General features: G+C 46.4%; 1 protein-coding gene across 4 annotated transcripts in view; it reads right to left on the bottom strand.

The window, feature by feature from the left end:
* PARG (poly(ADP-ribose) glycohydrolase) overlaps positions 1–21,184 on the bottom strand; it is an 850,138-nt gene that overhangs the window by 571,358 nt on the left and 257,596 nt on the right. For all 4 annotated transcript variants that reach the window (XM_069240664.1, XM_069240666.1, XM_069240665.1 and 1 more), the window contains one exon: positions 12,147–12,230. In XM_069240664.1, the coding sequence (XP_069096765.1) occupies positions 12,147–12,230 (84 nt within the window). The remainder of the gene's footprint in view (positions 1–12,146; positions 12,231–21,184) is intronic.

Raw genomic sequence — 21,184 nt, forward strand, 5'->3', positions numbered from 1 at the left:
AAAGGAAAAAATTTGATTAATCCCAATCCCTTTATGTATTAAAACGAAATTAAAACGAAATTCGCCCTAGAATGAGAAAAGCCAGAAGACTCTTAAAAGTTAAAATGTCCCCCAAACAGTTAAAAACATTTGATTCTTAAAAATTAAAAGATGCTCACACAGTCAGGTTAGCTGCGCGTCCGGCGTCCTTCTGGCATTAAATGAGCCGGGGAGCCAAACGAGGCTGAAAAGCCTAAGGAAAACGACTAGACCGCTGACCCAAAATGGCGGTCTGATTTGTCCCAACCAGGAAGTGGGGAGAAGAAAAAAACGAAAAAAGAGTAAGCAACCGGGAACCACTGAACACGGGTCCCAAGGTTGCTAAAAAGCAGGGAATCAACAAAAGTCCCAAAAACACAGACACAGGAACAGGAATATGCCCCCAATACTTGTAAATCCACAAAAGGAAAAAATTTGATTAATCCCAATCCCTTTATGTATTAAAACGAAATTAAAACGAAATTCGCCCTAGAATGAGAAAAGCCAGAAGACTCTTAAAAGTTAAAAAAGTCCCCCAAACAGTTAAAAACATTTGATTCTTAAAAATTAAAAGATGCTCACACAGTCAGGTTAGCTGCGCGTCCGGCGTCCTTCCGGCATTAAATGAGCCGGGGAGCCAAACGAGGCTGAAAAGCCTAAGGAAAACGACTAGACCGCTGACCCAAAATGGCGGTCTGATTTGTCCCAACCAGGAAGTGGGGAGAAGAAAAAAAACGAAAAAAGAGTAAGCAACCGGGAACCACTGAACACGGGTCCCAAGGTTGCTAAAAAGCAGGGAATCAACAAAAGTCCCAAAAACACAGACACAGGAACAGGAATATGCCCCCAATACTTGTAAATCCACAAGAGGAAAAAATTCGATTAATCCCAATCCCTTTATGTATTAAAACGAAATTAAAACGAAATTCCCCCTAGAATGAGAAAAGCCAGAAGACTCTTAAAAGTTAAAATGTTCCCCAAACAGTTAAAAACATTTGATTCTTAAAAATTAAAAGATGCTCACACAGTCAGGTTAGCTGCGCGTCCGGCGTCCTTCCGGCATTAAATGAGCCGGGGAGCCAAACGAGGCTGAAAAGCCTAAGGAAAACGACTAGACCGCTGACCCAAAATGGCGGTCTGATTTGTCCCAACCAGGAAGTGGGGAGAAGAAAAAAACGAAAAAAGAGTAAGCAACCGGGAACCACTGAACACGGGTCCCAAGGTTGCTAAAAAGCAGGGAATCAACAAAAGTCCCAAAAACACAGACACAGGAACAGGAATATGCCCCCAATACTTGTAAATCCACAAAAGGAAAAAATTTGATTAATCTCAATCCCTTTATGTATTAAAACGAAATTAAAACGAAATTCGCCCTAGAATGAGAAAAGCCAGAAGACTCTTAAAAGTTAAAAAGTCCCCCAAACAGTTAAAAACATTTGATTCTTAAAAATTAAAAGATGCTCACACAGTCAGGTTAGCTGCGCGTCCGGCGTCCTTCCGGCATTAAATGAGCCGGGGAGCCAAACGAGGCTGAAAAGCCTAAGGAAAACGACTAGACCGCTGACCCAAAATGGCGGTCTGATTTGTCCCAACCAGGAAGTGGGGAGAAGAAAAAAAACGAAAAAAGAGTAAGCAACCGGGAACCACTGAACACGGGTCCCAAGGTTGCTAAAAAGCAGGGAATCAACAAAAGTCCCAAAAACACAGACACAGGAACAGGAATATGCCCCCAATACTTGTAAATCCACAAGAGGAAAAAATTCGATTAATCCCAATCCCTTTATGTATTAAAACGAAATTAAAACGAAATTCCCCCTAGAATGAGAAAAGCCAGAAGACTCTTAAAAGTTAAAATGTTCCCCAAACAGTTAAAAACATTTGATTCTTAAAAATTAAAAGATGCTCACACAGTCAGGTTAGCTGCGCGTCCGGCGTCCTTCCGGCATTAAATGAGCCGGGGAGCCAAACGAGGCTGAAAAGCCTAAGGAAAACGACTAGACCGCTGACCCAAAATGGCGGTCTGATTTGTCCCAACCAGGAAGTGGGGAGAAGAAAAAAACGAAAAAAGAGTAAGCAACCGGGAACCACTGAACACGGGTCCCAAGGTTGCTAAAAAGCAGGGAATCAACAAAAGTCCCAAAAACACAGACACAGGAACAGGAATATGCCCCCAATACTTGTAAATCCACAAGAGGAAAAAATTCGATTAATCCCAATCCCTTTATGTATTAAAACGAAATTAAAACGAAATTCCCCCTAGAATGAGAAAAGCCAGAAGACTCTTAAAAGTTAAAATGTCCCCCAAACATTTGACCTGAATAGGAAGGAAACCGTCAGTATGTACATTTCTAACATACTCTGCGAGAAATGTGAAACTGATTTAGGATAAAGGGACATTTCACTATTGTAATACAGTCTTTTTTCCAGATATTCCAAATGCTGTGTGAAGAAAAAAAAATCCATAATTCAGGCTTCCTCAGATCGAAATAAGAATCTAACCTGGGCTTCACACTGACTGCACGGGAAGTGGCACCAATTTACCCGCGGAAGATGGCAGTGGTCAGGTGCCGTCAGGGCCTGCTAACCATGCCAACTGCCCATAAGTATGGAGGAAAAATAATGACAAGTAGACTATTGCAAAAGTCTGAACTGACGGTAGGTCCAGCACAGATTCCTAGACGTATGTATGCCAATGTTAGTTGAAAACCTTTGCCCAGTTAATCAACGTAGTTCAAAGCAGAAAGCAACTTGGCACTATGCCACTTGCAATTTTTAGAAGTAGATGCTCAAGAATGCAGTGGTTTCACATTTCCTTTAATTTTCAGTCAGTTAAACACATATCGCCACACCCTACGTGTTTCACGCTGGTAATTATACCGATAAGCTCCTGAAGAAAAATGTTCCCTTGATAAATTCTACTTCAAACCTTTTAAAGACCTGAAAACAAGCAGGGTTCTACGGCACCTAAAACGAGCACACCCTAATGCGGTTCGACACTTCCTTCATTCTTTCTTCCAGTGCTGTTAGGTGCTGGTATAGGCTTCTTTGGGGGCTCAGTGAGTTTATCCCCCTCCTCACCGTCTACAATACTGCGGTTCTATTCTATTCTTACATGGTGCATGGCTACCCAGAGGCCTCCCAGCGCTACCCAAGACACGGAGGGTTAATGGAAGTTCAGATTTCGCAGTCAAAGAGCCGGGTCGTCAAGGCTTTGTAAAAAGGAAGCGTGTGCTCTAGAAGGCACAGATCCAGAGGCAGCAGGCTCCAGAGTAGAGGGTCCAAATAAGAGGTAGACTGGCCACCCCATCGAGCCCTGCAGACCCTGGGCACCATCAGTAAGAGGGCAGATGATGAACTAAGAAATCTCTCTGGAAGATATGGAATGGCGAGAGAACGGAGCAAGACAAGGCCCTTGCTATTGACAGCCCTATGCATCATGCAGAGGGTCTTGAACTGAACGCGGCGTGCCACAGAGAGCCAAAGTAGGTCTTGCACGGCTTTGGAGGCAGACATGTGTTTGAAGACATTCAGCAGCAACTCAAGGAGAACCAAGAAACAAAGCATTCCCATAATCAAGCCGGGTTAGCACCTAACCGTCAAGCTGAGGCAGGAAGGAGATGAAGGACCTTTCGCATCATTTTCAAAATCCAGATGCAGCTGCAGACTAGATAGTCAGCTCCTAATCAAGCCATATACCAAGGCTTTTTATTGACTCATTAGGACTGGGCAGACCACAAAGACAGTCCAGCAGAGGACTTGGGATCTGGTATCTGAGCAGCATGATCTTTGTTTTATCATCACTGAGCTTCAATTTACAATTTGACATCCAACAAGCGACCTCCTCTAGACAAAAGGATAGAGGAGCCTGACTGGTGTGAGCGTCATGGGAGATTGACATAACCAGCTGTGTCTCGTCTGCATTGGACACCAGCGACAACCCGTGAGCCTAAACGATCTCGGTCAGAGGGCGAATACAGATATTGAATAAAGTAGGGCTCATTGAGGAGCACTGTGGAACCCTGCAGCATGACAGAAAGCTGGCAGAAAGGAAGGCCTGATCCTGGACCTGAAAAAAATGATTCTGCAGTAAGGAAGCCAGCCAGCTGAAGGCTGTATCCGTGACACCAACACTAGAAATTCTCTGCAAAATGATGGAATGATCTACCATGTCAAAGGCCACACTAAGATCAAGCATGACGATAGCTGCTGAATGTCCCTGGTCTAAGATATTTCTGAGCTTCTCGACCACAACTAACAATGCATTTTCTGTGCTGTGAAGAAGGCAGAAGCCCTTTTGAGTAGGATGCAACAGACTGAGATTCAAGAAAGGCCGAGAGGTGTTTGTAGACATTTTTCACCAGTAATTTGGAGATTCCAGGTAGAAGAGAAATTGCCCTAAAGTTGCTTACGTTCAAGGAATCCAAGTTGGCCTTCTTAAGAAGCGGCTTGACTATCACATGTTTTCAATGTTGGGGGGCAAGCCCTAGGGCTAGTGAAAGATTTAGTACTTCCATCAGAATGGGAACGATAGCAGCAGCCCCTTGCCTTAAAATGTGCATGGGAAGAGGGTCCTATGGTGACCCAGATTTTACTGCTAATAGCAGGTCCTCAACCAGGCCAACAAAAACGGAAGGAAAGGCCGGGAGGGTGCAATCTGAAGGGATGGCAGGGGAATCACCAGGGCCAGCCATAGTGATGTTGAGGTCGTTGGAAATTGCTGAATAGATATTCATAATTTTGTCTTGGGAAAAAAAGAGACGAACGAGTTACTTACCTTCGGTAACGACTTTTCTGGTGGATACATTAGCTACCTGTGGATTCCTCACCTAATGAATACTCCCATTGCACCAGCATTCGACAGAAATCTTCTTCCTAGCTTCTGCACGCCGACGAGGACGTCACAATTGCCCACGCGACGCCGTCTGACGTCATACAGGCAATAAGAGGTCCTCGCCGACGTGCCGACGTCAGTACCAACATTTTTTACGTGCCTGAGAATAATAGGCCATTGAGATGAAAGAACAAATTGCAAAATTTAATGATATTGCAAATAATTACATCATTCCAATAACTCAATCCTTTTCTTTTTTTTTTTAAACAAATAAACAAGTATATGAACAATATATATCAGTATCAATATATATATTCAGAATATATACAAGTCCTCAAAACCAAGAGGAGCACACTCAAGAATTACTTGGCTAGACCAGACAGGCAACGGGGAGGCAGGAGGGACCGTGAAGGATCTACAGGTAGCTAATGTATCCACCAGAAAAGTTGTTACCGAAGGTAAGTAACTCGTTCTTCTGATGGATACAACTACCTGTGGATTCCTCACCTAATGAATAGAGTCCCAAAGCAGTACCGCACTCGGTGGAGGGTGCCTGAATGGTCAAACCAAGAAATCCTGCAGCACCGACCGTGCAAAATGGCCGTCCCTTCTGACCTCAGAGTCCAAAAAGTAATGCTTCGCAAAAGTGTGAAGGGACGACCAAGTTGCGGCCTTGCAGATGTCAACCACAGGAACACCCCTAGCCAAGGCCGAAGAGGCCGATTTAGCTCTGGTGGAATGAGCTCTTATACCATCAGGGGGTTCTTTCTTTGCTAAAGAATAACACATTTTAATGCAAAGAACAACCCACCTGGAGAGGGTTCTCTTGTGGACTGCCTTTCCTCTCCTCTGTCCCACGTACCCGATGAAGAGCTGATCCTCCAGCCTGAAATCCTTTGTTCTGTCTATATAAAAGCTTAGCGCTCTCCTTGGATCTAAGCGATGAAGTCTCTCTTCTTCCTTTGAAGGATGAGGCGGAGGATAAAACGTGGAAAGAGTAATCGTCTGGGACATATGAAAGGGTGAAACAACCTTCGGAAGGAAAGCAGCCTTGGTCCTCAACACCACCTTATCCCCATAAAAAGATGTATAAGGGGGTTTTACAGATAGAGCCTGCAACTCACTCACTCTCCTTGCAGAAGTAATTGCAACCAGAAAAAACGTCTTTAGGACCAATAATCTCATGGGGCAAGAGTGCATAGGCTCAAAAAGGGACCCCATAAGGAAAGTTAGAACCAAGTTCAAATCCCACTGAGGCATAACGAAAGGAGTGGGAGGGAATTTATTCATAAGACGCTTCAAGAACCTAAGTACTATAGGGGATTTAAACAAAGAAGGCTGGTCTGGAAGACAAATAAAGGCTGAAAGAGCAGATAAGTATCCCTTAACCGTAGCCACTGCACAACCCCTCTGTGCTAGAGACAATGCAAAAGATAAAACATCCGACAAGTGAGCACGTAAGGGATCAATCTGCCTCTCTCCACACAAAACCACAAATTTAGACCACCTATAAGCGTAGATAGATTTAGTGGAGTGTCGCCTGGCCGCTAAGATAACATCCACTACATCAGGCGGGAGAGAGAAAGAACTCAGGTTGCCCCGTTCAATCTCCAGGCATGAAAGTGCAGGCTCTGGAGGTGGGGGTGTAAAACCTGCCCCTGCGACTGCGAGAGGAGGTCTGCCCTGAGAAGGAGACGGAGCTGAGGGCACAGTGAGAGTTGGAGAAGGTCCGTGTACCATACCCTCCTTGGCCAATCTGGAGCTATTAAGATGACTTGGGCTCGGTCTTGGCGTATTTTCCTCAATACTCGAGGAATCAAGGGTATGGGGTGAAACGCGTAAAGCAACTGGTCGCATCAGGTCCTCTGAAACGCATCCCCCAATGCTCCTTGTACCGGATACTGGAGGCTGCAGAATAACGGGCAGTGCGGGTTCTCCCGGGTGGCAAACAGATCTATCCGAGGAAACCCCCACATCTGGAAGATTAGCCGGACTTGATCTGGATGGAGACGCCACTCGTGATCGGCCGAGAAATGGCGACTGAGACTGTCCGCACGTACGTTCAAGACTCCGGCCAGATGATTTGCTACCAAGCAAATCTGATGGTCCTTTGCCCAGGACCATAGCCGAAGAGCTTCTCTGCAGAGAAGGTACGACCCTACCCCTCCCTGTTTGTTTATATACCACATCACGGTAGTGTTGTCCGTCAGGACCTGAACCGACTGACCGCGAAGGGATTGGAGGAAGGCCTTGAGAGCCAGACGTACAGCCAGTAACTCCAACAGATTGATATGAAACATCTGTTCTACTGGAGACCAAAGACCTTTGATTTCCAGGTCCCCCAGATGAGCTCCCCACCCTAGAGTGGAAGCATCCGTTATTACTGTGGCCACTGGTGGAGCTTGCGAGAACGGCCTTCCTCAGGAAAGATTGCCGTCTGCAATCCACCACTTCAAATCCGTGGCAGTATCTCTGGAGATCCTCACCAAGCCTTCGAGATCTCCTTTGTATTGAGACCACTGCCTTCGGAGACACCACTGAAGAGCCCTCATGTGCCAGCGAGCATGTGTGACCAACAGTATGCAGGAAGCAAACAGACCGAGCAGACGTAGGACCTTGAGGACTGGAATGACCGCTCCACTTTGAAACATTGGAACCAACACCTGAATGTCCTGAATCCGCTGAGCCGGAGGAAAGGCTTGATTCAATGTTGTATCCAGTACTGCCCCTATGAACAGGAGGCGCTGAGAGGGCTCTAGGTGAGATTTGGGCACGTTCACCGAAAAACCCAGGTCGAACAACAACTGGGTTGTCGACTGCAGGTGATGCAACACGAGCTCCGGAGACTTGGCCTTGATCAACCAGTCGTCCAGATAAGGAAACACTGCTATCCCCTTTCTTCTGAGCTCCGCTGCAACCACAGACATCACCTTCGTGAAGACTCGAGGTGCTGAAGTAAGATCAAACGGGAGGACCGCAAACTGATAGTGCTGCGACCCCACCACAAACCGGAGATACTTCCTGTGAGACTTGAGTATCGGGATATGAAAGTAAGCATCCTGCAAGTCGACAGACACCATCCAATCTCCATTGTTCAGCGCCAAAAGCACCTGAGCTAGGGTCAGCATCTTGAACTTTTCCTGTTTGAGGAACCAATTCAAGATCCTTAGGTCCAGGATTGGTCTCAACCGACCATCCTTCTTGGGAATCAGGAAGTACCTCGAGTAACAACCTTGACCTCTTTCCTGCTCTGGGACCAACTCCACCGCGCCCTTTGAAAGGAGGACTTGAACCTCCTGTTCTAACAACAGGAGGTGTTCTTCTGAACAATAAGATGGGTGGGCGGGATGGGGGGCAGAAACTCCCGAAAAGGTAGGGTATAGCCTTTTCTCACAATGCTGGTAATCCAGGAGTCTGATGTTATGACCTCCCACTTGTGAAGAAAATTCAGTAACCTCTCCCCTACAGGAGTGGAGTGAGTGGGAATTGGTGGAAGCCTAAGGCTGCTTCCCCTGCTGCACCCCTCCAGAGGAAGAGGAAGAAGCAGAGTGCTGCTGAGTGGCTCCCCTGGTACGGACCCTACCCCTCCCTCTGAAAGATCTATAGGAGAGAGCAGAGGTGGGCTGCTGGAATTTCCCTCGAAAGGAGTAGGAGGATGAACCACAACCAAATCCTCGAAACCTCCTAAAAAATCTGGAGGACGCAGAAGAAGTGGCTTGCAAGCCTCTCAACTTGGCCGTGGCCCTACTCTCTTTGAACCTTTCTAAGGCCGAATCCGCCTTGGCACCAAACAGCTTGTCACCATCAAAAGGAAGGTCCAATAGGGTCGACTGCACATCAGAGGAAAATCCGGAGTTACGAAGCCAGGCCTGCCTCCTCGTAACTACAGCAGTACCCATCGCTCTAGCAACCGAGTCAGATGTATCCAACCCAGATTGAATAACCTGGGTTGCAGCTGCCTGAGCGTCAGAGACCAGGCTCAATAAATCCTGAGGAACCTCTGTGTGTGTTGATTTAATCTCGTCCATCAGGGCATAAATGTATCTTCCTAAAATGCATGTGGCATTGGTGGACTTCAACGCCATGCTACATGACGAGAACACCTTTTTGGATGACATGTCCATCTTCTTGGAGTCTCTATCCGAGGGTACAGCCGGAAAGGACCCAGGAGCAGATCTTGCTGAGCACGAAGCCTGGACCACCAGGCTTTCAGGTGTTGGATGCATGGAAAGAAAACCTGAGTCAGCCGGTGCAACCCGATACCTCCGAGCCACAGATCTATTGACGGCTGAAGAAGACACTGGCTTCTTCCAGAATTCCATAATGGGGTCCAGCAGCGCTTCATTGAAAGGCAAAAGTGGCTCTGCAGATGTAGAGGCAGGGTGCAACACTTCCGTCAAGATGTTCTGCTTGGCCTCAGTCACTGGCAAAGGGAGGTCCAGAAAGTCAGCTGCCTTTCTGATGACAGAATGAAAAGTGTCCGCCTCCTCTGTGTACTCCCCAGGTGATGACAAGTCCCATTCAGGGGAGGTATCTAGACCACTAGCAGTGTCAAGTCCAAGGAGACCCTCACGAGAGTCCTCGATCTCCCCTCCCTCCAAGGCTTGTCTCTGGTATTCCTGCTCTTCAAGGAGGCGGAGAGCAAGCCTCCTCGAGTGCAGCCTCTCCTCTATCCTCGGCGTCGACATGGCGTCAGCGGACATCGAAGAATGACGCCGATCCTCGGATCCGTCAGACGCCGGATCTACAGGCACCATAGGTCTCTTCGGCGCCGAACGAGGTGCAGGACGGTGTGAAGACTGCCTCGGAGTCACAGGAGGTATAGACAGCGTCACTGGTTGAGACATCGAAGCCGCAGGAGCCGAAGCCGTAGGAGCCGAAGTCTCAGGAGCCGAAGCCGCCGGAGCCGATACCGGCGCCGAGCCCACGTTCCCCAGGGGGAGAAAGGGCATAAAGGGTGCTGGTCGAAGTGGAGCCGGAGCACCCATGTTGAAGGCCAAAGGGCCCGAAGGACCAGCCGGTCCACCACCTGGAGCCATCTGTTGGAAGATGGAAAACATTGCATTCAGGAATGCAGTACTATCAGCTCCAGGGGCCGGGAAAGCCGGGTACTGGGGTGCCTGGTTCGAAGGCGACACCGACGCCGGTCTCGACGTCTGCGAAGATGGAGAAAACATCTGAGGCTGTGGAACCACGAACACTGAAGGAGGATGGCCCGATGAAATGGGCGAAGTCGGTGAAGCCGGAGATGGCAACGGCGTCGTCGGCTGAGGAGTGACAGTGGGACTGACTTCCCAAGTCTTCCGACGTCGAGTTGATGGAGACCTCGATCGAGACCTCTCCCTACTCGACTGGCGCCGTGATTCTCTACGACGCCGGGAGTCCCGATGACGCCGATGAGACTTCGGTGACGACGACTTCCGGTGATGTCTCTTCTCCTTCTTTTTCGATTTCGCTAGAAAAAGCTTGGCCTCACGCTCTTTCAGGGCCTTAGGATTCATATGTTGACAAGAATCGCACTTATCAACATCATGGTCGGAACTAAGACACCACAAGCAGTCAGAATGTGGGTCCGTTACCGACATTTTGCCCCCACACTCACGGCAGGGCTTGAATCCTGACTTTCTTTGCGACATTGTGAAGTCCCAAAGCAAAAATAGCCAAAAAATACACTGTAACTGTTGATACAGCAACAGAAGCTCCCTCGAAGATAACCGTTTCGATTGGCACGGAAAAAAGGGAACTGACGTCGGCGAGGACCTCTTATTGCCTGTATGACAACAGACGGCGTCGCGTGGGCAATTGTGACGTCCTCGTCGGCGTGCAGAAGCTAGGAAGAAGATTTCCGTCGAATGCTGGCGCAATGGGAGTATTCATTAGGTGAGGAATCCACAGGTAGTTGTATCCATCAGAACATCTTGTTACTGAGCTGTGTCGATGCCACTGAAGAAAGACAGGCTTGTGGGGGGCTCAATGGTACTTTTCAAAATCCTAAACATTTCCTTGGGGCAGTTAGCGGAGTTGGCAATTTTTGTGGGATAAAAGACTGCTTGGGAAGCTCTAATTTCCGCATATCAGCAAATAGCATTTCTATATTCTGCCTTACAAGCAGCATCACAGGCCTTCCTCCATTTTCTCTCTAAGCGCTAACATCGTTCCTAAAGGAGGAGATCAGTGGAAAACCATAGCAATTTGTGGGCTTGTGATGTTACACACTGCGGCCTCCCAGGAAGGACAGTGTTCAGAGAAGCAGAATAGCCAGTCATCAAAGAGGCGGGCTGCTGAGTCTACTATGTCAGGAAAGACCGGTTTAGAAAATTCAAAGGCTGCGAGCCATCCCTTGGTATCAAGTTTAGACCAAAGCCGAACTCAACATTTGGCTGAAGGCTTAGACAAGAGAGGAAGGGCATTGGCCGGACTAAAAGAAATCAGATAGTGATCCAACCAAATCAAGGGGAAGGAGGAATAGACCTGTAAATTATTGATATTACAAAAAATTAAATCAACAGTATGGCCCTTCACGTAGGTAGTGCCTTTCACTAACTGAAATAGTTGTAAAGAGGCCAGGTCCTGTAATAAGGTTTTTGAGGCATTGTTGGTCAGGTCATCTAAATGCACACTGAAGTCGCCAAGTAAGGTGAAATTAGATCTTGCCAACACTAAGCCAGAGATTCCCTCAGAAAGAAAGTGGAGGAAATGAGTATATGGCCCTGGGGGGGTCTCTACAGCGGGGAGCCATGAAAAGAAAGGTAGGGAAGATTGTAAAATGACATTATCTTCTGACTGCTCCGCCCCTAACCTGTCCCCTTCCCCTCAAAACATGAATTCTCCGTTGCCCTGAGCCATTCAAAGCACACAGTAGGACCAAGCTGAGAGCTGATCTCGCACCCTACTAAACCATGAAGTGAAAAACATATATATATATCTGGTATCAGTGTAAAAAAGTCAACAGGCAAACCCATGAACAAATCACTGGAGGCAAGCAGGTATATTTAGAGAAATGTTTATTGCCAAGTATTTGAGTATACAAACCAGATAACACGGTACACAAGTCAATTGTACAACTGTCATCCTGAAACCCCTAAGATCAAACAATGATGTCAGGAAGGGACATTGACAGGGCACATCATCAAGGAAAAAGAACAACAACAAACGGGTAGAAGATACCAAGTTACAACACGCTGTTGCTGTACAGAGCAGCTAGAAAATCCTGGTCCCTGTACCATATAATGATTGGAGGGGTGGGGGGTGTGGGGGGAATCGTGTGGGTCACAGTACTGACACCAAAATAAATTACCTTTATATGTTGTGGTTTGGTCATTTTTTCTTGCAGAGCAGTTTTGATCAATTCCCAGCGGCTGCCTGGAGACTTGTCACCATGCTAGAAAAACAAAATCAAGCACTCATAAATGAATTTAACACTTTAAAGGATAAATATTAAATATACATTTCAAAAGTGCTGGCAGTCAAACTTCGATCACTCATTTAAAAATGAAAGAAATACCAAAAATAAATATCAATATCAAGAAATTAGTTGTCTGCAATTCCTATTTAGGATGTTGTAAATTCCAACAATTGTAGAATGAACAGTTTTATGCAGTGATGTGTTTGTCTAGCAGCCAAGAAGACAAAAAAACAAATTAGGAAAAGATGCCCCTTTTCATCAGATTTCCACTTGGCTATCACAGCAAACATTGCAGCTCTGCAGTGTGATGTCATATTTAAGCGTCTGAGTAAGAGCTCGTGGGGAACTCTGGGGAAATGGTCAAAACCTGACTTGTCAGTCAGTCAATAAATTCTTTATTCAGCATAAAAGCATAAAACATAAATAATATAATAATTCATAAAACTGACATGGGGCATAGCTTATAAGCTCATAGTTGTTGTTAAGTCATATCAATTTCTAATTTGTAATGCACTCTTAGTAAAATTCAGTATTACCTAACATATCTGTAGTCACAAAAAAGCTTTGTGGACTTCACTGCAGGGCTTGCATTGTGCAAAACCAGCCAGACCCAGTAAATATAATAAAAACATTGATCTTGGCCAGTGGTTTTCAACCTTTTGACTTCCGTTGACCCAGTAAATATACTAAAAACATTGATCTAGGCCAGTGGTTCCCAACCTTTTGACTTCTGTGGACCCCAACTTTATCATTACTGGAACCCAGGTACCGCCACTGAATCATTATTGGGATCCGGGGACCCCCCAGTGAGATATACTGAAAGCTGGGGAACTAATCTGTCATTTTCTAAGCAGTCAAAGACCCCCTGAGAAGGCTTCTTGGCCTGACTGGAGAAAATTCCAAAGGATTGGAAGTCTAAGCACCAGGCTTCATTTTGCTAACGGACAGCAAAGTCTCCAATGCTCTTCAAGTTAGATGTCAACCTTCAAGTCTCATAGGACATGGAAAAGTGGTACCAAAACAAGATCCACTGAATGCTACACTAGCCATTAAGTGGATGACATGCAGTGAAACACCACAAACAAAAGATTATATAGCCAGAGGATAAGGTCACCAGACTGCTCTATTTCATCAGGAATATTATGTTTCAGGTATGTATTTTCCTTGCTCAAACCATTTTCTGAAGAGTGTTAGTGCAACTGGTGTGTGGACAACTCCAAGAATGCAATATGCTGTTGCAGGAAAAAGCAGGGATAGAAAATTGAGACCCTAAAGTAAATTCTCAGTAGGCGGTGAGATCCAAGTAAACTGCACTGGGGATAGCATGTTCCCACAGGTGGCTCACAGTCACTGCCACCTGTAACGCACTTTCCTGTGAGGAACTTCCAGTGTAGCCAGAAATTGAAGTGACCCTGAGAGAATCATTGAAGGAAATAATTTTACACCAACTTGTTTACTGTAGCTGACAAATGACAGTGAGGTACTGCGAATAGGACTGTGTGCCTCTCTATAAGTGTCTTTGTATTTAGCTTTTTCAGAGAGCTGTGGTTGTTCGCAGTGACATTTTCCCTGCTGCAACAGATGCAAATCGTGTAAATAAGCCTCCAAAAGACTTACTCTCAGCAAGCTTTGTATGACTGATTGATTCCTGGAAAAGGGACACAACTGAGGGTTTCCTAAAAGCACAGGTAGAATGGGACCACTACGCATGCTCAGAGAAAATGTAACATATGTTCATGTCCATACACAATATGATAGGCATGAACACCACACTACCTGCGGTCTACAAATGCTGCTCTCCAACATACTACCTGTCATGAACAGAAAATGGCCCTCTCCAAATTATATATCTGTGCAGTCGAATTTTAAAGGGGGGAGGGGTCTGACTTGATTATTATTATTATAATAATGTACTTGACTCAAAACGTGTTGCGGTCGTTAGAGCTCTGGAAATCAACCACGATGCATTTATTTTGCAATTTAAATCTGTATGTCCAATTGTATGGGCTGGGGACAAAACATTCCAAAATGTTATCACTCAGCAATGTGCATGTGTGGTTTCACTGAGTTGGTGAGTGCTTACTACATTTGCAATACAGTGAGTACGGGAACTGTCTGAATACCATGCTCTTTAAGTATGAACTACTGCTGTTAGAAATTAAGAACCAGAGTACCTTTCAGACACACGTTTGTGGGTGGGGGGGAACCATACCGCGATTGACCACATTTTGATTAGTTGAACCCTTGTTCAGTTGGTCACTAGTATTAGACAAACAGTAGTTAGCAATCATAATTGATTAATTTTATCTACCCTTTTACAACCTAACTGTTCTGTAGCTCCTGCCAAGATCTCACATATCACTCCCAGCATGCCAAACGTAGTTTGCATTAAATGGACGGGAACTGATCCTGAGTGCATATTTCGGGAGCTTTTGTCCCAATTATCCAATTAATTCGATATGCTTAGCCCCTGTTGTGGATAATGACATCTTGGTCTCAGCCTTTGAGCAGATCAATGTGGCCTCTAACTAACTTTTGGTTTGCCCGGTAAAAACAAGATTGCCTGTTAGACAGGGATGGTTTAATCACAAATATATTCAGGCTTTAAAATAACAGAGGTCTGCGTTACATCTTCTATGGAAGCAGTACAATGAGTCCCAACTAGCCAGGAAGGCGAAGTTGAGGGAAAAGGTATAGCTTAGTTGTAGACCGCTGAAACTAACAATATATCACTGTCCTGGAATAGTGTAAATACCTCTTTCTTGAGGAACGATTCTGGCCATGATTTAACATAATTTGTTCACTCACAGGCTTGAGCTGACCATTTTGGGAGGATTTTTGACTGAGTATCCACCAATGAACCGAGGCTTTCATCACTGGCCCTAAATAATCTGGTCATGAGTTCCTCTTCTATTAGCATCTTACCATTGGTATTTACGCTAGATGAAATCTTGGATGCAATGTGTAAGTGTGCTAAAGAGAAAGACTCTGGGCCTGATGGGATTTCAGTCGATGCCTTTAAAGGCATGGGCGAGAAGTGGGCCCCAACACTTATCCACGTTTTTAACGCAGCGGCAAAGGGTATTACTCCTTCTTCTAGGGCTAAGTCTACCTTAGTGCCCATATATAAGAAAGGTGATAAAGCCAAAATGCTACCGTCCCATCTTCCTCCTGGATTCCTCAGCAAAACTCCTGGACAGTGCCATACTTAGGAGACTAGAGGATTGGGCAACTGACGATTCAATTTTGCCTGAGGCCCAGTATGGATTCAGGAAGGGACGTGGGACGGTGGAGCAATGTCTAGACATCGAACTTTTGATTGGTAAGTGTACAAAAGCCAAGTCAGGATTGCTTTAACTGTGTTTTGCAGATCTCACTAGTGCTTGTGATATAGTGGACCACTCTATACTGTGGCATACCTTGCTTTTGGATGTGGTTCCCAAGGATACTATCTGCCTTCTTTCACAGCTTTATGAGACACTCTCAGCTAAAGTTCGATGTGGCCCTAATGGTCACCTTCTATTAGAATTAGGCGAGGCATACAACAGGGGTGTCTATTGGCCCCCTTTATATTTTCTTTGTTTACAAATGGGGTCGATGACACGTTACGCTCCCTGCAGTCTGATGCACGGATTGTTGTCCACCATTCAATACCCGTGCTATTTTATGCTGACAACACAGTCTTTTTGTCAAGGACCATGGTCGAGCTGCAGAGATTAATGGATTGCCTTGCAGATTTTATGGGTTCCAGAAAATGAAAAATTAGGAAGACCAAAACATTTATAATATCCAGTACGAAAACCTCTAAGATGTAGGATCATTCTATCTCAAGGGTGTTCAGAGAGCCAAGCTAAAGTCCTTTTGCTACTTGAGAGTCCTGTTTTCTGGAAAAGGGCTCTTGGGCTGATCATATCCAGAATACCCGGTTTAAAATTAAAAGAGTCTGTGTGGGGGTGTTTAGATTTTCTAGTAGTCTTAGTAGTCAATACATTAAAGAGATGGTTACTATCTATAAAGCAAAGATTTTATCTGCTGCAACTTATGGTGGGGGGGTGTGGTGCCAGTCACCCAGTCATTTTTCACAGGTTGAGGAAAACTTATTTTTAAGGCATCTGATGTGTACCCTTTCCTTGGCAGTGTCTACCACTTTGCATAGGGAAGTAGGAGTGAGCCATCTGGAAGAATTTTTGTCATCTAAATCAGTTTCATTGTGGCGCTCTATATGGGCTAACGCAGAGTCTGAACTTACAGAGGTAATTATACAAGACTGTTTAACCTTAGATCATGTCCTTAAAATTCTGTGGCTGTCTTTCATAAGTAATACTCTTAGGATGGAGGATGGCTTCCCTGGGTTTGAGGACGTGTCTAAGATCCTAACGATGGTTGGCAATGAAGGCTGCTTTGCTTGATGCGAGGTAAGGAGGAGAGCCTCTGCTGCTAAAAAAAAAAAACAGTGGCAATATATATTTCTTATACTTTACCCATAGGCTTTCAAACCTATTTAACCAGGATGACAAATCCACAACACTGTTTTGTTTTGACGAGCCTAGGTTGAGTAATGTACACCACCTTGTCTTTTTTCCCCCAACATAAATCAACAGGATATCGCAGTTCTGTCTGCGTGACAGAATTACTAAACAGTGTATTTTTCATTTTATGCTTTTTTGACAGTTTTATTCAAATTTAAGGAAGCCATTTTTTAATCCTATTTTTATTGCATACTACATCAGAGACCACAAAGCTGCTATGCGTTTCTTGTGCGCTATGGAATCCTCAGCTATTTGTTTTAGGTTGCACTGTTTATTTGTAAAGCAATTTGTATCAGGAAAATAATGGCTTAAGATTAGTGGATCTGTATTGTTAATGTTTAATATGCTTGGAATGTTCATTTTAATAGAAGTCTCTTGATGTATTGAATTTTATTGTTCATATTATGTGCTTTTATGGCCTATGCCGATAGGGCTGAAATAAAGATTGTTTTTTTTAAATGTAGCATGCCCACCCCTGTACCCGTTAGCACCAACACAGTATACCACACTGAGCCTGTTGCAACGAACGGTATAAAAAGCACTAGCGGGAGAAATCAAGGCTATTCAATCAAATACATTGAACATAACGAAAGCGGATTCTATTCTATTACACTGTGCCTTAGAATTCGAAATGGTCTGCAGTGTTTCACAAACTGTAGGTCGGGAGCGGATTTTTAATGGGTCGTGAAAGTTTAAGAAATAAATAAAGATGCCTTGAAATTCTGCATTTATCTTGTTCCCTGTCAGGCTATGTCTTCTAGGAAATTGCTGCTTTATTAGCATGGGACGTGTGGTTTACAAAATCCTTGCACTCTTCAGTCAGAGAAAGAAAAATAAAGCGAAATATTTGACAATCTTGCTGCAGGCAAGGCTGAAGTTGAAAGGAAAGGCTGTAGACTGTAATTCTTCGTAACACACTACTAAACGAAAGTAAGGAAAAAAAATATACGGTGAAAGGGGATATGTAGCACAGGGGGTTCTCCCCTTGGTGTCCAGTAGTATAGCACAGAGAGGAGGATGCAGAGAGGACCTGGCAGCACCCTGACATGTAAACTGAATCAGAATACCGGTATGAAGGGCTGAAGGTATAGTCTTTCTCATAGACTAGTAATCTCTGAAAGCCTCCACTGGGATGGAGGGGGTTATTCCCTGGCTGTTTAGAAAAGGTCTAAATACATAAGCAGTGCCAACTCATAAGTATCTGCTTCCTAATTGACCTACTTAAACTAAAGACTAAAGACTAAATACTCCACTCATGTTGTTTAATACTCAGTTCTTTCTACCTATTTATATAGGGACGGAGGGCCTTTCCTGGGTCCACCCTGTTTTATTATTGAATTTATATAGTGCTACAAATACCCTAAGTTGCCTTGGTGCTGCTTCACCATCTACAAGACATGAGAGAGAAGATAGCAATATCACCCATAAAAATAAAACAACCTTCTGTTGTAATGATGGATTGAGCCTTAAGCTGATCTTGTTTCTTAAGAACGCTGTGAACAACAAGTGGCTAATACCTGCAACTCACTTATACTACAAGCTGAAGAAAGGACTTCTAAAAAACACCACCTTCCTAGTTATGTACTGAAAAAGAGCACAGAGGCTCGAATGGGGAACAAGGTGTTATCAGTTGGCCCGTTTCACCCCTTGTGGGCGGCTCGGGACCAAGCAGAACCCAGTAGCTAACAGAGCCGGCAGACCAGGACATCTAGACCGCCCGCAGACCAGCCGCACCCCCCCCCCCCCCCCCCCGGACGGAGGGCGATCAGAGAGGTGCGACTGGCCGCAGGAGGAGATTAAGAGGTTGGCCTGAGGTGGCGAGCAGGAGACACCCTGACACCGGCCCGGGCGTTGCGCTGTGGACTGAGGACAAACTGGGGCCCGACCGGGCAGACCACACGGAAGTTGTGCCCCCCGTACTTGAGGCGCATGCTAGGCGGCGGCTGGATAAGCCCTATAGCCCCCCACAACCCCATGTCCCGCTGCGCACCAGAGTTGAGGACCGGACAGCTGGTGGTGGTCCCATGGGCTGACTCCAGATAGGAGCTAGTTGTGGTGGACGTTTAAGCAACGCTGTATGGGCCTGCTGTCCTCCGCCCCTGAGGCCTGGGGCGATAAGAGTGGCCTTGCTATGGGTCTGACCAGACCATCGCTGCCTGCGCGGGCTCAGACGAAGATGGATCAATACACAATCCCCACCCCTCCTGCGGAAGACACCTCTAGAATGGCTGGTTCTGCCCTGGGGCCCTCCGCGCAGCAACCGGACCATGGTGCCATCCTTAAGGTGATCAAGAAGCTGTGGAACACAAGGTCGAAGAACCCGAATAGACCTCTCTCATTGATAAGGCAGGACCTGCGGGGTGGGTCACCAAGACAGAGAAGCGTATTCCTACAATGGAGAACAAGTTGGCCGTCCTCAAGAACCAAGGGCCATATGTACGAACACATTTTCCCATAGACACAGAATGGGCAAAACTGTTTGGTACATCTGGCCCCAAGTCTCGAAACTTGTGTCTTCGGTGGCTCTGCTGCATGAACAAGCAGAAGATGCAGAGAACCGGGCGCTGCCCAACAATCTGTGCCTGGTGGGACTAACGGAGACTTTGGATGACAGAACGTGAGCATCGCTCCCAGTGTTGGCGCTCCGTCCAATAATCCTGAACTTTAGAGACCGTGATGCAATATTGCGTGAGGCCAGGGCCCAGGTGGACCTCTGGTACCAGAACTCCAAAATATAGATTTTTGGAAATTACTCTAGGGCAGTGCAGCAAAAGCAAGGCAGTTAAACAGAAACTGTGAGCACTGAATCTTCGATACATGCTGCTCTTCCCAGCTCGCCTGAAATTTATTTTTCAATCCAACACGTATTTCTTCGAAACTCCGGAGCAGGCGTGGCAGTGGGCTGCAGAAAGACGCACCGTGCGATCCCTGGAGACGAAAGGAGGACTGGCGAAAGGCTTTGGAAACCATGGGTGTCCCCCTTGCCTTCTGACCACAGAAGAAGCGCTCCCGCTCGCGGAAGTCGCAAGCTGATGCTGGTGAGTGGAATGGATGCCTGGAGGCCTCGCTGTGGCGTGAGATGCGGGCGGAGACAGCTCTAGACGCTGCACTGGTGGCCACCCCACCCTCTTTGGCTCAACGGAGGAGATGCCGGTCCCCTCAGACTGATCACAGGTGCTGTGGACTGGATCAAGGTGGGATGACCTGAACACTGGGGCCTGGGCCAGATTTTGAGATGACCACCGGGGCTGCTGGCCTGAGGTGGCTTCGTGGTCTGGGTGACCAGGAATGTTTTTTGCTATTTTATCCGCTGCTGTCAGGTAACACATCCGTATCTAAGGCATTGATTAGCAGGGAGGACAGGACCCCCAAAACTGAGTTGCTATGTGTTGGCAAAGGGCAACAGATGATTCAGGGGTAGAAGTATGGGGTGTGGGGTGTTGGAGGGGGATTTCACGGGGAGTTGTGTTGTGTGCTACCTTGTGTTAACCGTTTGTTTTCTAGGTTAGCCGTGTTCACAGTGAGTGCCATGTTTAATGCCATGTGCCTGTAGCAGACCTTGCGCTAGGCAGATCTGGTCTTTTGAGGGACCTTGGCTGAGCCCACCACCTCTATATCATACACCATGTCCACGATATTCTCTTGGAATGTCAACGGTTTGCTATACTGTATTACGAGATCAGAGGTCCTAAGATATATCAAAAGATATCGCCTTGGTGACGTTCTCCTGCAGAAGAGCCCATCTGGTGGGTACCCACTGTGCATTTCTTGGTCTTTTTGGCTATGACTGGGTGTACCATGTTGGATTCTCCATGGGCTCCAGGGGGGAGCCCTCATGCTGTCTAGGTCGCTGCCAATGTCGTTGGCCAGGATCTATGCTGACTACCACAGGAGGTACGCTGGCATGAAGAGCCGTCTGTCCCGCAGACAAATCACCCTTTTCTCCTGCTATGTCCCTTACCAGATTGTCCGGCACACTCTAGCTGGGCTGCAGTCCTTACTGTTGACCCTCCCGCAGGGTACCACAATCATAGGGGGCAACTTCAACACGGTCCCAGACCCTATCCGAGACACCTCCACTGACCTCTGCCCTGGCCGGTGGTCTGGATCGACATGTCGGTCTGCAACGGCAGCCTCCCTGGATCTATGCGATGCGTGGTATTCTTGGCACCCTCAACTGAGAGCGTTCATCCAGCATTCCACAGCCCATCATACAGAGGCGTGGATAGATCCGATATGGCTTACGGCAGTGGATCTCCTAGCCTTGACTTCAGTCCAGATTCTCACCCACGGTATCTCCGATCACGCTCCCATCCATATGGGTTTGGGTGCCCCCACGCAGACCCAGTGCCCGATGTGGTGCTTTAGTGCATGGCATTTGAAAGACCCTGAGTGTGTTGA

Source organism: Pleurodeles waltl, chromosome 6, assembly GCF_031143425.1.
Source record: "Pleurodeles waltl isolate 20211129_DDA chromosome 6, aPleWal1.hap1.20221129, whole genome shotgun sequence".
NCBI lineage: Eukaryota > Metazoa > Chordata > Amphibia > Caudata > Salamandridae > Pleurodeles > Pleurodeles waltl.